Raw genomic sequence first — 14184 nt, forward strand, 5'->3', positions numbered from 1 at the left:
AATGATGGTTGAATTTCTGTGAGGTTTATTTGTATGAAAATATGATTTCCCTTCAGCTCACATGGAATAAATTCGACAGACTAAGCGACTGATCATGAGACAAGAGATCAGTTTTGCCTATTTTCCCATTAAATCAATCCATAATGGAACATGGGAGATAATGGAACACTATTGAAAACCGAATGATCCGAATTTAGCCAACATTGAAAATGAATCATTGGTTCTGAATGAAGCGGTTTCATAACATTTCAAAACTGGGGCATATAACCAACTGCCCTAATATTCTGTTAGGTGTAGAATTATAACGTGAAAATTTAAATCTTACGTACAGCTTAACGTATCTTTCAATATTGTGTAATTATACAGAAGTGAACAAATAATGTACGTATAAAATTAGGTTATTTAGAAAAAGTAATATATTGAACATCTTTAGAAATACAAGTCTTGTTGAAAAATACCAAGGAGCCTAAAATCATTAAATTTATATATCATACGTATAACATAATATGGCAAAATTTGTATAAAACTACCAAATTAATAGTGATAACAGTAATGCATAAAAATACATTTATCTAGAAATAACAGGAATATTCGAAATACTCAGATCGATAACGTACACTACATATCACCCAAATCCAGCAACCTTCCCTAAGTGGGGATAAACCGAATTGGACTAAACAATTCAATGGTGGAATAGACGAAGTTTGGTGTGTGCCATAGTGATTTTGTGATCGTCACAAGCCTTAATCACAACTTCATCATTGGTGGAACCAGCTGGACTAGCAATGTATCGAACACCGCTCTGTAATAAAATAAATTTAGCAATAAAAATAGTTCGTTACAATACGGTAACGATTAGAAATGAAAGCAGATAACTGAGAATTTTCAATTCTCTACTAACCAATCTGGCTCGGTCAACGTTATCCCTGAAAGGAAAGAAGGCATCGCTACTAAGAGCAACACCATCCAATTTTTTAGCCCAATCTGATCGTTCCTTTTCAGTGAACTGTTCTGGAACCACTGCGTAAACAGCAGCCCAACTTTCTCGGTCCATATCTTTTCCAATTGATCCATTTACGTAGTTATCTATGGCGTTTGAAATTTCTGCCCTTTTTACCCCCTTTTTAAATTTCATTCCCGTAACCTTAGGGTGCTGACGAAGCCACCTTAAAATGAAATGTTTTCAACTTAAAAGTCAAACAAATGCAAATTTCTTTTTGTGGGAAAGTTAACTAAGGTCGTTTCAGTTCACTGCGACATACCCAATGTAAATCAACAACTTACCAGTTATCAGCCTTGTCACCCGCGAGTCTTGTGCAATGTATTCTAGATTGCTGTCCAGCGCCAATACCAATTATCTGTCCGTCTCGTGCATAGCATACAGAATTACTTTGAGTGTATTTGAGAGCTATGGTTGCTACAATCAAATCTCGGATGGCTCCTTCTGGTAAATCTTTTTGCTGTGTTACGATGTTGGTAAATAGATTTTTGTCAATGACCGCATCGTTACGCTTCTGTTCCATGGTAAGACCATAGAGAATTTTGCGTTCCACAGGAGCTGGTGTGTAGTCTGGATCTATTTGTAGAACACAGTAGCCGCCATTTTTCTTTTTTTTCAACAGTTCAAGTGCCTCTGGTGTATAACCAGGAGCAATAATGCCATCAGATACTTCGCTGCAATGGAAAATAATGATTAAATAACCTGGAACTAAATTTCACTTAGAAATTCCAAGATTGAAATTCTACATTGAAATCTGATCATGAAAACTATGTGAATACTGCTAATTCTTACCGTGAAATAATCCTGGCAGTAATGACATCACAAGGGTCTGACAAGGCAACAAAATCTCCAAAGCTAGACATTCTATCCGCTCCTCTAGCTCTAGCATACGCACAAGCTAGCGGAGTCAATTTATCCAACAAATCTTCGACTTGGCATAATTTTGCTTGGTCGGCATCTAGTGAGACACCGACTGCTGCACCAGCTGGGCTAACATGTTTGAATGAAGTTGCAGCCGGTAAATTGAGCGCAGCTTTAAGTTCTTTGACCAACTGATAACCATTTAAGGCATCGCAAAGATTTATGAATCCGGGTGAACCATTAACAACTGTCAACGGAAGCTTTTCTAGAGTAGTGAAAAGCTGCGCTGGTTTTTGGTGGGGATTCATGCCATAGCGAAGTGTAAGCTGAGATTTTCCTGCACTGTACTCTTTACGGAAGTAATCAGAAATGGTATTATCATACTCAGCTGTGTGGGTGAATGCCTTGAGAGCCAAGGACTGTCTGCAATTTCAAAATAAATATATGTTAGGGTCATGCTATTGGACGTTAAACAACCTTTAACACCTTTAGCTGGTAAAATTTCAAGTTAAAAGTGGTAAAACTTAAATAATGAATATCAATGACTGGTAAGACTTGTGCTGTGATCGTTTTTCACGTGATCGACTAATTACTAAGTACAAAAATATAAAATACAGCATAATATAAGCATAAGTCTAGGGCATTCTGAAGTTTAAAGCAAGTAAATAACAACACAATTAAAACCCAATAAGATATAAAAATGAAAGCTTGAATACCTAGTAACAAGAGAAGTATCTCTGTCAGAGGAGCTTTCCAGTTCTTCGATAACCTTATTATAATCAACAGGGTCACAGATAACAGTGACTCTTGCATGATTTTTAGCGGCAGCCCTTAGCAAAGTCACACCACCGATATCAATATTTTCTATAGCATCAGCAACAATGACGTCAGGCTTAGTTATGGTCTTCATAAATGGATAAAGATTGCATACTACAATGCTTATCATCTCATAATTTTGCTTTTTCAGATCAGCTTGATCTGAATCACTCAAGCGAGACAAAATACCTATAAATGCATAGTAATAAAATGATAATATTAAAAAGCACATACAAAATTTTCACTGGGTTCAGTTTAACCTAAATGATTATATAACTCTGTTCATTCATGAGATATTGTAATCGGAAAGGCACCATCCTTTGCATGATTCGTACATCTTGGTGTTCGACATTACAATTAAATAATAAAGTGACTATATAGAACATATCAAAGCCAAAGAGATCGGAAAAAACACATAGATAAATGACCATTAAATTCAATGACTATTGGTGAAGCATATTGAATTCAGTAACATTCATTCAGGCTAAATTTGTGAATCATTTACCACACGTTATCATTGTTAATAATCTAAAGATTATTAAATCGTACCTGCATGAACCGCTGGATGAAGAGTTTTAACTCGTCCGCCAAGCATTTCAGGAGCTCCTGTGATGTCTGATACATCTTTAACTGGTAGGCCAGTGTCTCTCAGAGATTTGGCGGTACCTCCGGATGCGACTAGTACAAAGCCCAAGTCACATAGTTTTTTACCAAAAGGTAATAAGTCCGTCTTATCAGACACACTCAACAAAGCTGCAACAAAATACACAATATTAATAACAGTTTGGTGCCTACATTTTACCTCAGGCACAATCGCAATAAACGATAATAAACTGATGTGGATGCAAGAAAATAAAAGAAACAACTATCATCATAATTTATCCATATCAATTATTAGTTTGAAGGGGAGGATATCCAGTACATTACCAAATACATAATTACAACAGTGAGTTTGCGGGCTGCGGAATAAAATATATTACATATATTCTAAGTTCGTATCTTCGTAAAGGGAAAATGCATGTGCCGATACAAAGGTAAAGTTAACCCACATCTCGGGAACCGGTGTAAGTTCCACAAAGAATTTTGAGCAATAAGAATGCTGGTAAATATAAATAAAGTTAATTGAAATGTGTAGCAGAATGATTCTCACCAAGCTTTCCACTCATATTTACGCTAGTTAGGAGTCTTCAGTCTTCGAAAACACAACCGAAATACGCTTGAACGGGCACGAGATTGATTTCAATGGAGTCAGACACGCGTGCCGTGTGTATGGTTCGATAGGCAACAAGTGTATGACCCTGAAGCGGATCCCTGCATTTATAGCCTCAATCCCGCCAATTGTTATTTAGCTCGTTCAACCGAGTGCGTCAAAGGACTTATCTCACGGTCTGCGGGGGTCCAGGGTCAAAAGTTATCGGACATTGAAGCGCTGTGCATTTTATAAACATCTCTGGAACAAAAATATATTTGCCAGGCCGGTTATAAGACATTTATTCAAATATCCCCTTATGCTGGGAGCGCTCATATTTGTAACACGAATATTACGTCATCGTAAATAATGTGCTTTCATACAACCAAGAGATTAACATAGCGACCTTTCCGTTTGTCCTTAAAGGTATTTAACAGTCAATCATAGAAACATAGAACGTTTCATTTTGAACATTTTGAATCTCGTTAACAACATAAGGTGTACCCGTACTGATCTGTTATAATCGTCGATGTCGGTAAGCTGTCATTCAGTTTTTGCGGCAGGTCAATCCCCGCTTTTTTCAATAGGACAATGGATATCACTGAAAGATATGCTCCAAGTTCATAAAAGAAAAACTTCCGAACTCTCAACATATTCTTCAGTCAACGTCTCAACGCTTTCCACCCCGCACGCGCCTTGTGCGCACACGCGGACACGCGTGTCAACGCGTGTCATGCAATCGCGGCCGTGTGGCAGTAGTACGAACACAATTACCAATCCCGAAATGAATTTCCAGCGGGAATAATGATTATGCCAATCGTAAATTGGATGGAGCGGTGTTTGTCGAACTGAAATCTTATCGGGAACGCCGAACAAAGAAAAGTTACATAACTTTGCGAGTATTGCTAAACCAGTTTTACTCCAATTCCATCCATTCCTATAGTAATATTTGGTGAATTCTTGGGTAAAGAATTCTGCCTGGAAACAAATTTTCTATTTACTTATATTCGGAACACAATCGTAGTAGATAAATAGGAAACTGACACAATGGTAATGTTTCGTTGACCTAAAAATCCACCTCACCCGCCAGTCTATTTTAGACAAATACTTATCTTCATTTCATTTTAGATGTCCAACATAACCTTTCGGTTGAGTAAAACTACCGCGACTAGGAGCGCGGGTTGGTTCAACGCAAGGATTATGTCAATTCACAGTTCAGGTATGAATGGATACCGCTAAAATTTTTGCAACAATCATTCACGTGTCAAGTGTCATACGGTGGATGAAACTAACTGTTCAACCATTAAGTAATACGAGATTGTCACTTCAAATTATAAGAAATGAGACTCTGCAATCAGGTCATGGAAATATATGTGCAATATTTTTTGAACAATCCAATTGAATTATTGCGATATTTATTCAAACAAAACAATCATTGTTACTTATTGCGGGAACACGATAGTTTGGAATTTTCTGATCGTAATTTTTCTTTATTTCAAAGAATCCGAGCTGTTATTATATAAACATGTAATGCAAATTCAATTCAAGGCAGATCTAGAACAATAGGGTGGCTATTGAAGCTCCAATATATGTATAAAATCCATAAATTAAAGAATTTGTTGAGAAACCGCGTAAATATAGTGTAATAGTTCACCACATTTAGAACTTCATTCTTTTTTTCGTAAAACATTACATCTGAAAGACAAATTTACGGTTGCCTCAAAACTTTAGAAAACATCAAAACTTTTCCATTCATAGGCAATTCTTATTGCATGATTGTGAACAGAAAAATAACTTTCAATTATAGAAAATCTTCAAAATTCGTGATATCAGCTCAGAATTAATGTCAATTTTGTTTTTGTAATAATGCAAATATGCAGTCTATAAATATGGTTCAAACATTTGCAATAATACAAGTTTTGCCAGTCACAATTCTAATACTCTGTATGTTACTAATTCACTACATATACCAAATATAAGTAACCTTTGGTATAAACAACTAACACTCAGGGCCTTCATCCACCACCTGTTACCAAACGAGCAACTTGAATTCCAGCAACACTTGCGGAAAAAGGAGAAATACCATCTGATTCTCTCAATGAAAATGACGTTCTCATAGAAAATGTGAGCTTGATAATTTGAAACTATGTATTGAAAAATGAAAATATATGCCAATTCTATACCGTTTTATATCTTTAGATCAAGGACAGCGGTATTCTAACTCTGAATCGCCCGAAGGTTTTGAATGCCCTGAACTTGTCAATGGTGCGTAAAATATATCCAGCTCTGAAGGAATGGGAAGCATCAAAAAACTTAGTAATTGTAAAAGCAACTGGTGAGAAGGCTTTCTGTGCTGGTGGTGATGTTAAAACACTCGCCTTAGCTTTAAATAACTCTGGTGGTAAGAAAGTCGGACAAGAATTCTTTCGTGCTGAGTACACGTAAGTACTACTGAAATTAGCATTGTCTGCCTTTTGACAATTCTATGACATATTTCCAGCATCGGAGCAAACTGCAAATACTAAAGTTATCTTGTAAGAAATCAAATAGTAAGAATTCATTAGTAAATAACATAATATAAGTACACAGGGTACAAGATAAGAATACTCGATGATCTAAACAAGAACTGTATTTCCCGTGCAGAGAAAAGCTCACTGCAAAATTGAAATACATCTTTTTACAGACTGAACCACCTTATTGGGACTTACAAACGACCATACATAGCTTTAATAAATGGTATAACCATGGGAGGTGGCGTTGGCTTGTCTGTACATGGCAAATACAGAATAGCCACCGAAAACACGTTGTTTGCAATGCCTGAAACCGCCATAGGTTTGGTACCAGATGTGGGTGGTACTTTCTTCCTTCCCAGATTGAGTGGAAAGCTAGGATGTTACTTGGGCCTAACTGGCCATCGTCTCAAAGGTGAGACATTGCTAATTTATTTCTTTTTTTCTCGTAATTGGACTAAATTATTTTACTGATGGTCTAGGTACTGATGTTCTTGCGGCAGGCATAGCGACTCACTACGTTCCATCTGAAAGACTTGGAGATTTAACAAATGAATTACTAGAATCAAATGGCAACAATATTAGTGAAATCATAAAAAAGTATCAACCAGACAATTTCAATCCTGAATTTAGTTTGCAGCCATATTTAAAACAAATAGATAAATGTTTCTCCGCTCCAAACGTGCAGGAAATAATACAAAGGTGAATATCGATGAAAATAATTAAATTCTAGTACTAAGTATACAGTGAAATGTATTCTTAATACCACCTCCTAATAATTGTTGTTTTGATTTGTAATAAATTTATACTTCCAGGCTTGAATCAGATGGATCTGATTGGGCAGTCAACGCAATTAAGTTATTGAAACAAATGTCTCCTACGTCACTTACAGTCACACTTCAGGCTATAGAAAAAGGATCTCAACTCTCACTGAAAGAATGCTTAGAGATGGAGTTTAGGCTAGTATCCGCAGCTCTAACAAAGGATGGTGACTATTACGAAGGTGATTGGCTGCAGTTTGATTAAATTGTTGTTACATGGTAACGTGGATACTAGAGTTATGTGAATAAAAGTTTTGTTTTATAGGTGTTAGAGCTCTTTTAGTTGATAAAGACAAGAAACCAATGTGGAAACCAGCACAATTGAGTGAAATTTCACAAAAGGCAATAGAAGCACGATTTGCAAAACTACCTGACGAAGAGGAATTGAAACTTTGATAATACGCTACTGGGGAAAGTGTATCCATAAACACGTGGCTCGAAAACATTGCCATTTTTATAATTTTATAAGTTGTGAAACGTTGAATGTGAAACTTTATTGTTAGTCAATACTGTTTGTTGCTACCATTGAAATGGATGTGGTGATTCCTGAAAAGCTTACACATATATAAAGCTTATATATATAGCTTATAGCATTACCGATAAAAAAAAGTATGTTGTATAATTTTAGGAGACGTAATTTGAACAACCTGGTTTCTGATGACTGTTCCAAGTACTCACATTACTAATAATTCATTAAAACATTATATAAAAATTCAGCGAACTGTTTTATTTTTCATGTAAAAACCAACGAACAGAACAATTTCAATTAATATTACTAGTAATAGCATTTAAATTTACACTCAGATCGAGTCTGAATGCGTATTTTTCATATATCCATTGTTAAACCATGTTACCAAGAAATAAAAAATTGGAACTGAATAAAATGATAATACATTCAAATTATAGACATGTGAATTGGTTACAAGTAAGCGATTGTTTCTGATAATAATTTTAATTTCTACAATTAAGTAGAAAATAATTAAGTTCATTCATTCCTCTATCTACATATCGGAGATCACGGTGTGTTACGTTGCATTTTTAATGCTACCAATGGAACTCTAACGAAATTGACAATACAATCACAACACAGTGATCTCGCCTGGCACTGTGCAAGCTACGTATGTATGCATAGAATAATGACAAATTATTTACATCAGGGTTACATCAAGATTACACCGGGTCCGATAGAAAAACGAAAATAAATTATTCAATCTGGAGAAAAAATGATAACAAACGGTACTGAAGAATTGATTGAAAACTGAGTTTCATGAATTGCTAACTATACATTATCGTTGAAAGAAAGCGGTATTAATGATAAAACTGCGCGTAGTACATAATAAGTGGAATTCGAAAGTGAAGATTTGAGGCAGGCAAATTTCGATAACTATAGTGCAATCGATAATTTCAAAAGCATTACTAGTTACCACATTGTGTTATCATTTCAAAAATTTAACCTTTTGATCCTCAACTATCAATTTTCACTTTTAGCAATTGGTACATTTTTATTCATAAGGCCATACGATTACTATAGTTTTATACCTATACATGTACTGAAAAAATTAATCATCACCTAATTACATGCATCGAAAATATTATGACGTAAAATAAACTCGATGCAATTGTGCAAGGTTTTATCGCTGAAGTCTAAACGATCGGAATACAGTTGGCAGAATAGTAAATTAGACTGTGTATTTCTCGTTTCTTCGGCACTTTTCCTGATGCATTCATCACTACCTTACCACCAGGATCTCTCCGAGCGGGCTTTCCGAAGTAGTCAAGGTGACTCTGTGCCTGGCATTAAGTGCTGCAAGCTGTTTTTCAATTCGCATAATTTATCACATTACAAATTGGATTTGGAAATACATTGCTAGGTTATAATGGAATTAATTGCCATAATTCAGTAGTGTTTGGCATTTATAGACATAACTACAGCATCCGTCTACCCATATTATTGAGAAACCGAAAAGAGCATTTCTTGTACTAAAGTAGATGTTTGGGGACAAATGATGTGACTGTCTTATTATATTAAAAACTGCTAATTATAAATTTATTTTCTCTATGAGAGACTTAAGAAGGTTGAGTAAATTGAATATTTCCTATGTTTCCATTATTACAACTACAAAATTATCTAACGTCCGATTATGATACACTTCACAGAGTTTCCACGAAAATTTTCGATACTGCTGAACTGGTTATGCATGAGTAATGCGCATACTAGTTCAAAAATTTTACACGTATTGCATTTTGAATACTGGAATTATAGTAAACACAAGTAAAATATGCCAAACTTTGGAAACTCGGCGGTGAAGTTGATTAATGATTGATTCTGTTTTAATTTAATTTAATGTTCCTAGAAATGATGTTAACTTTGACTTTTGCAAGGACCATGCAACAGAACAAAATAATTCATAAGAAATCTACGATTCTTAAATAGACACTTGATTTTTTTTTTCCGTATTTTATTTATCAAAATGGTTTATATCGCTTTGTACGAGCGTTACAGTATCCCATAGCACTGAAATATGTAAATCTGTAGGATAGAACGTTGGGAGGTCTGTAGGATTCAGAAAGTTTTTAGGACAGGGTGACAAACGGATTTTTCTATTATACCAGAAGTGTTGTCTCAATCAAGCGGAAGATATTCCTTGCCTGCTAGCACAAAATAAGTATAGAATATTCATAGAATGACTTTTCGAAAACAATAGGCGAACTATGAATATTCTTTGAATACTGTTTTGTTTTTTGTCTCCTATTACCGAAGGATATTTGTTTAAATGTGAAAGAATGTTATGAGATTATTGCACTTGGGAATTCATCCAAAGCGGAGATTGCCAAATTCTTCAGATAATAAATCTCCGATCAAAATTTAACTCATAACATTCTACATGCATGTTCAAAAGATTTACAAAGTATTTCCGAAAACATTCAATGGGCAATTATTATTAGGTGGATTACATCTAAATGGTTTACCTGGATATAACCCATCACTATAAGATTGTTAACAGTGAGTTACGTAATTATCAGATATTACTAGTCACTATTTTTTATCAGTTATATAAGGGCTGAAAATTATTTCTTTATACCGTAACATTATGTTTCATCGTGACGCGTTTCGGTGAATATAAATCGCAGGACAAAGACAACCATTCGAGTAAAAAAGAGAGGAAGTTTTTGGGAGTCAGTGATATTACATTTCGTTTTCACATGCTCAGTCAATGTACTGGGCTAGCCAGCGGAAACCTTCCCCATATCCTTGTCTCTTCAGCACTGAACACATATAAAGCTCCAGCGGACGTCCGGGAATATCACTGCGCGCTACCTTTCCCTGATAATATTAATTCATTATGTATCACGTAAATGAGAAATGTTGGTCTTATCGGGGTATTTATATTAATATAAACTCTATTCTCGAGGACCAGTTTGTCTCACGTCAGTTTGTAGAAATATAATTTTTATTACTGCATTTACGAATATTGTAAGACATTAACGTAAAAAAAATAGGATCTGTGCTTGATTAAGACGGGGTAAAATTTTAAAATGTAAAAAATGCCCTTCCAAGATGTTTATCATGTTACATTTGTTTGTAAGTTTGATACCTGATCTATGGAAAGTATGAGTTTCTACTTTGCAAGAAATCCAATGTTGACGTGTGATTGACATGTTCGTCAAATAAAGTATGTTACCTAATGCCATCATTTATTAATTTTGAGTCGAAAATCATGTCATAAAAGAATACTAGCAAAAGTTTGTTTGTTGCAACAATTCTGCGACAATGTTACTCACCTTTCCTGTAGTTTGACCGTAAAGATTGAAGAAGTTTCTAAGCTCGTCTTCCGAGGCAGCGCCTGGCTTGTCAATTTTATTACCTAATACAAGAACGGGGCAAGTACTGAGCTGCTCATCAGTTAGGAGCGCATCGAGTTCAGCTCTGGATTCAGGTAACCGTGACCTGTCGCTGGCATCGACCAAGAAAACTATCGCGTCAACAGCAGGAAAGTAATCTTTCCATACTCTACGTGCTGCAACAGATATTGGGTGAATTGTATAAGCAGATTCTCATGTCTTGTGGTGTTTGAATAGAATTAGAGCTGCATCAACAAAAACTAATTTTTGTTTATTAGTGAAATTTTAAAAACTTCAGTGACACAAAGGCTTCGTTGCTTTACCTTGAGTATGCCCACCAAGATCGAAAGTTGTAAATCTCATGTTACCAATGGATAATTCTTCGGAGGCTGAAAACAGAGAATCGTCGATTAATACTGTATATTGATTACGTAACATATTAACAAGTTGTGTAAACTCAGCGTGAACTCGTTAATCATTGCGTAAATGTATGACAAAGTTTCTAGCTTTGTTTTTCTTGAATAATATACTTATCGTACTTTACACGCAGAAAATCAATTCCAATTTATACAAGTCTCTTTGCAGGTGGATAAAAAACATTTCGTTACTTGAGACAAATATTTCCTATGCAAAGCAGACACAGTTTGAGTATTTCGATGACATTATTATACTGTACGACTACAAATTAAATCGCTGGGTTAGTTGTAGGGTTAGTTACTTGGGTGCAACGTCGGCACGTGTTGGGCGAGCCGGTCATCCTTGAGCATGTGAAGTAACGTCGTTTTGCCGGCATTGTCCAAGCCAAGGAACAGTAGCTTCCCGCTTTTCTTCCACAGCCCTGTGAATTTAAACAGACAAACGTCATGCATTTGTTTTTGACTGACTTACGTTGTAACGTGGCTTCTACTGGATCGATTAGACATTCGTTTAGCACAGCATTTAGCAGTGAACGCCGGCCAGAGTTGGGCAGCCCAAGAAAGGCAAACCTCCCACGACAGACAGGAACAGAAAAACCTGCGAAACGCAGGTCTTTCTTTTTGTTTGGCTTATCACTCATGGTTCATGATTCAATCAAATTAAAATCATTATTTCATCGGATGATTATAAGTAACAAAGTAACTAGTTTCATTAACAGCGGCCCTCATCTAAAAAATCATCATAATTCCATTATTTTTGTGACTCTTAACATAGGAGATAGATCAGAAGATGATAGAAGAAACGAATAGCTTGAATTTGAGTTATAGATCATTTCTGCTTGCAGCTCAAGTCCGATGGCGATAGAGCTGCCTAATTCCTGGGAACCTACTCTTGCGTACACAAGATGAGTTTTTGGCACTATTCCCACATAATGATGATACATAAGAAAAATGTATTAATAAATTCATTTACAAGGCCGTTTTCAGTGCAATTTATTACAAAGAATTTACATCCAAGCCAAGGTAAACGAGTTTTTTTAATAATATGCTGGTTTGATAAGCAGCCACTGGACGGTCCTTGATACGATATTGAAATCTCATATTGGGTAAAAGCCACAAACACAATGGAACAACATACAGAGTGATGAAAAGTAATAATATTCACCTTCCTGAATAATATTCTTCGTTTGTATTCTGCAATATCCTTCAAGATTTCATCAAGTTTTTGACCAACGGCAACAGCAATATCGATTTATTTTTAATTTCTTTTTCGTTCAGAATAGACAAAGGCAAAAGAATATCTCTCGATCAATGACGCTGGGGCGGAATGTCTGGTTAACTTTTTTTTTAAAAATGACACAAAATGGATCGGGGTATGGCTCTTTAGAACATTCAGGTTAGGTGTTTATAATTTCGGTTACAAAATTAATTGAGGGTATATTGCAAGTATTGTTGGCATCTCATTATTTACAGGTAAACTTTGTCCACATGGAGATGGTATTTTTCGTATATTTGCAAATTTGCGCTTGACCACAAATAAGTTTAGCGTTAACGGGAATCTGTAAAATATATTAGTAGTAAATATGCTTACCAAGGTAACCAAGAACCCCCGTCAACCAATCCAAAATGAACATTTTGTGTGTGGCGTTTATGCGTGCTAATTGCTAAATGACTCTGCAAAAATAAGACACATGATGACTAGTGAAAATTGTATAAAGTTCTTAATAAGATAGCAGCGTACGTACGAGCTTAACCTTGTGGAAAGAGAAGTGTGTGCGTATGTCAATCGAAATTCCGTGTAATCATTCACTCGAAAGATCAACGTGACCGTTTTTAAAGTAGATTACGGGATGCAGATTGGTGAAGAATAATTGCGACAAAATAGGAATGGATGGCTACTGAAATTAACTATTATATGGAATGAACTGCTGTCCAAGAAAGAGGTATAATAAAATACCGAAATGTACAAAAGAATACTACGCTGGCCCACAAGACGTGGTCCAAAAATAACAAGCTTATTCGTCGCGCAGTTGCTTTTGACAACAATTAAAGATGCATCAAATCTCGTTTGACATTGAACGCAGACGTAGTTAACTTATCTTGAACAATAAAACTTCACATACCTACGAGAAAAATGTGCGGAACCACTAGAAAACAGTGAATAATCACTTTCTTTCAACGAAACGTCTACAGCTCAGGGGGGAGCCAAATCAGTTGGCAGTTGGCACTAGGTGACGTCCACTTCCGGCGGCCATGTTGTCAAGTCACCGTTCCACAAACGGCGGGTTATTTGAACTGCGATACCGAACGAATAAATTAACCACAATGCTGTATCAGAGATTCAGTTACCACGTTAAGGGATCTGAACTTAAATTACAGAAAGTTTTATTCGCGAATAAGAATATGCTACGTAACGCCTGTAATTTAATTCAATATTACGCATATACTGTGTAATTATGTATTTTGATTTACTGGCAATATCTATCTACGTATGTACCTACGCGTTAAGACGCAGGTTGATACGGTTTCAAGTGTGCGAAGAACTACTTCGCTCACCGAACGTAGGGAATGATTTACTCCGCACAGTGATTGTGAGGTAGGAATCTGAGAAACATTAGCGTACCTTATCGAACAATTCCATATCGGATTATAAATGAATTTTTCCCATAGTGTATGACAGCCTGACTCAAATTGACATGGGGAGACCACATATGCTCCCAGAATCTTC

The 14184-nt window shown here is 35.8% G+C and overlaps 3 protein-coding genes across 12 annotated transcripts; 1 reads left to right on the forward strand and 2 right to left on the reverse strand.

The window, feature by feature from the left end:
- Positions 1 to 393: 393 nt before the first annotated feature.
- LOC124177541 (bifunctional purine biosynthesis protein ATIC) lies at positions 394 to 3998 on the reverse strand. The gene is made up of 7 exons (XM_046559999.1): positions 3828 to 3998; positions 3227 to 3430; positions 2578 to 2866; positions 1793 to 2284; positions 1285 to 1674; positions 902 to 1166; positions 394 to 802 (listed from the first exon to the last, which is right to left on the reverse strand). Exons 1-7 carry the CDS (start codon positions 3841 to 3843, stop codon positions 683 to 685), a joined length of 1776 nt encoding a protein of 591 aa, XP_046415955.1. The 5' UTR covers positions 3844 to 3998; the 3' UTR covers positions 394 to 682.
- A 241-nt stretch (positions 3999 to 4239) lies between these two features.
- LOC124177548 (3-hydroxyisobutyryl-CoA hydrolase, mitochondrial) lies at positions 4240 to 8405 on the forward strand. 4 transcript variants are annotated; one of them, XM_046560035.1, is made up of 9 exons: positions 4240 to 4401; positions 4529 to 4749; positions 4995 to 5085; positions 5923 to 5990; positions 6066 to 6307; positions 6550 to 6791; positions 6859 to 7078; positions 7192 to 7379; positions 7463 to 8405. In XM_046560035.1, the coding sequence occupies exons 3-9, from the start codon at positions 4995 to 4997 to the stop codon at positions 7591 to 7593; spliced, it is 1182 nt and encodes a 393-aa protein (XP_046415991.1). In that variant the 5' UTR covers positions 4240 to 4401; positions 4529 to 4749; the 3' UTR covers positions 7594 to 8405. The 4 variants fall into 4 exon arrangements, with proteins under 4 accessions (XP_046415991.1, XP_046415989.1, XP_046415990.1 ...); XM_046560033.1 differs by lacking the exon at positions 4529 to 4749 and having other exon boundaries at positions 4305 to 4401; XM_046560034.1 differs by lacking the exons at positions 4240 to 4401; positions 4529 to 4749 and adding an exon at positions 4758 to 4916.
- On the reverse strand, positions 7904 to 13731 carry LOC124177552 (GTP-binding protein SAR1b). 7 transcript variants are annotated; one of them, XM_046560044.1, is made up of 6 exons: positions 13580 to 13731; positions 13048 to 13130; positions 11929 to 12054; positions 11364 to 11429; positions 10981 to 11216; positions 7904 to 10522 (listed from the first exon to the last, which is right to left on the reverse strand). In XM_046560044.1, exons 2-6 carry the CDS (start codon positions 13088 to 13090, stop codon positions 10406 to 10408), a joined length of 588 nt encoding a protein of 195 aa, XP_046416000.1. In that variant the 5' UTR covers positions 13091 to 13130; positions 13580 to 13731; the 3' UTR covers positions 7904 to 10405. The 7 variants fall into 7 exon arrangements, with proteins under 7 accessions (XP_046416000.1, XP_046416004.1, XP_046416002.1 ...); XM_046560048.1 differs by lacking the exon at positions 11929 to 12054 and adding an exon at positions 11759 to 11878 and having other exon boundaries at positions 13580 to 13730; XM_046560046.1 differs by having other exon boundaries at positions 13584 to 13701.
- Positions 13732 to 14184: the final 453 nt, after the last annotated feature.

This window comes from Neodiprion fabricii, chromosome 3 (assembly GCF_021155785.1).
Source record: "Neodiprion fabricii isolate iyNeoFabr1 chromosome 3, iyNeoFabr1.1, whole genome shotgun sequence".
NCBI lineage: Eukaryota > Metazoa > Arthropoda > Insecta > Hymenoptera > Diprionidae > Neodiprion > Neodiprion fabricii.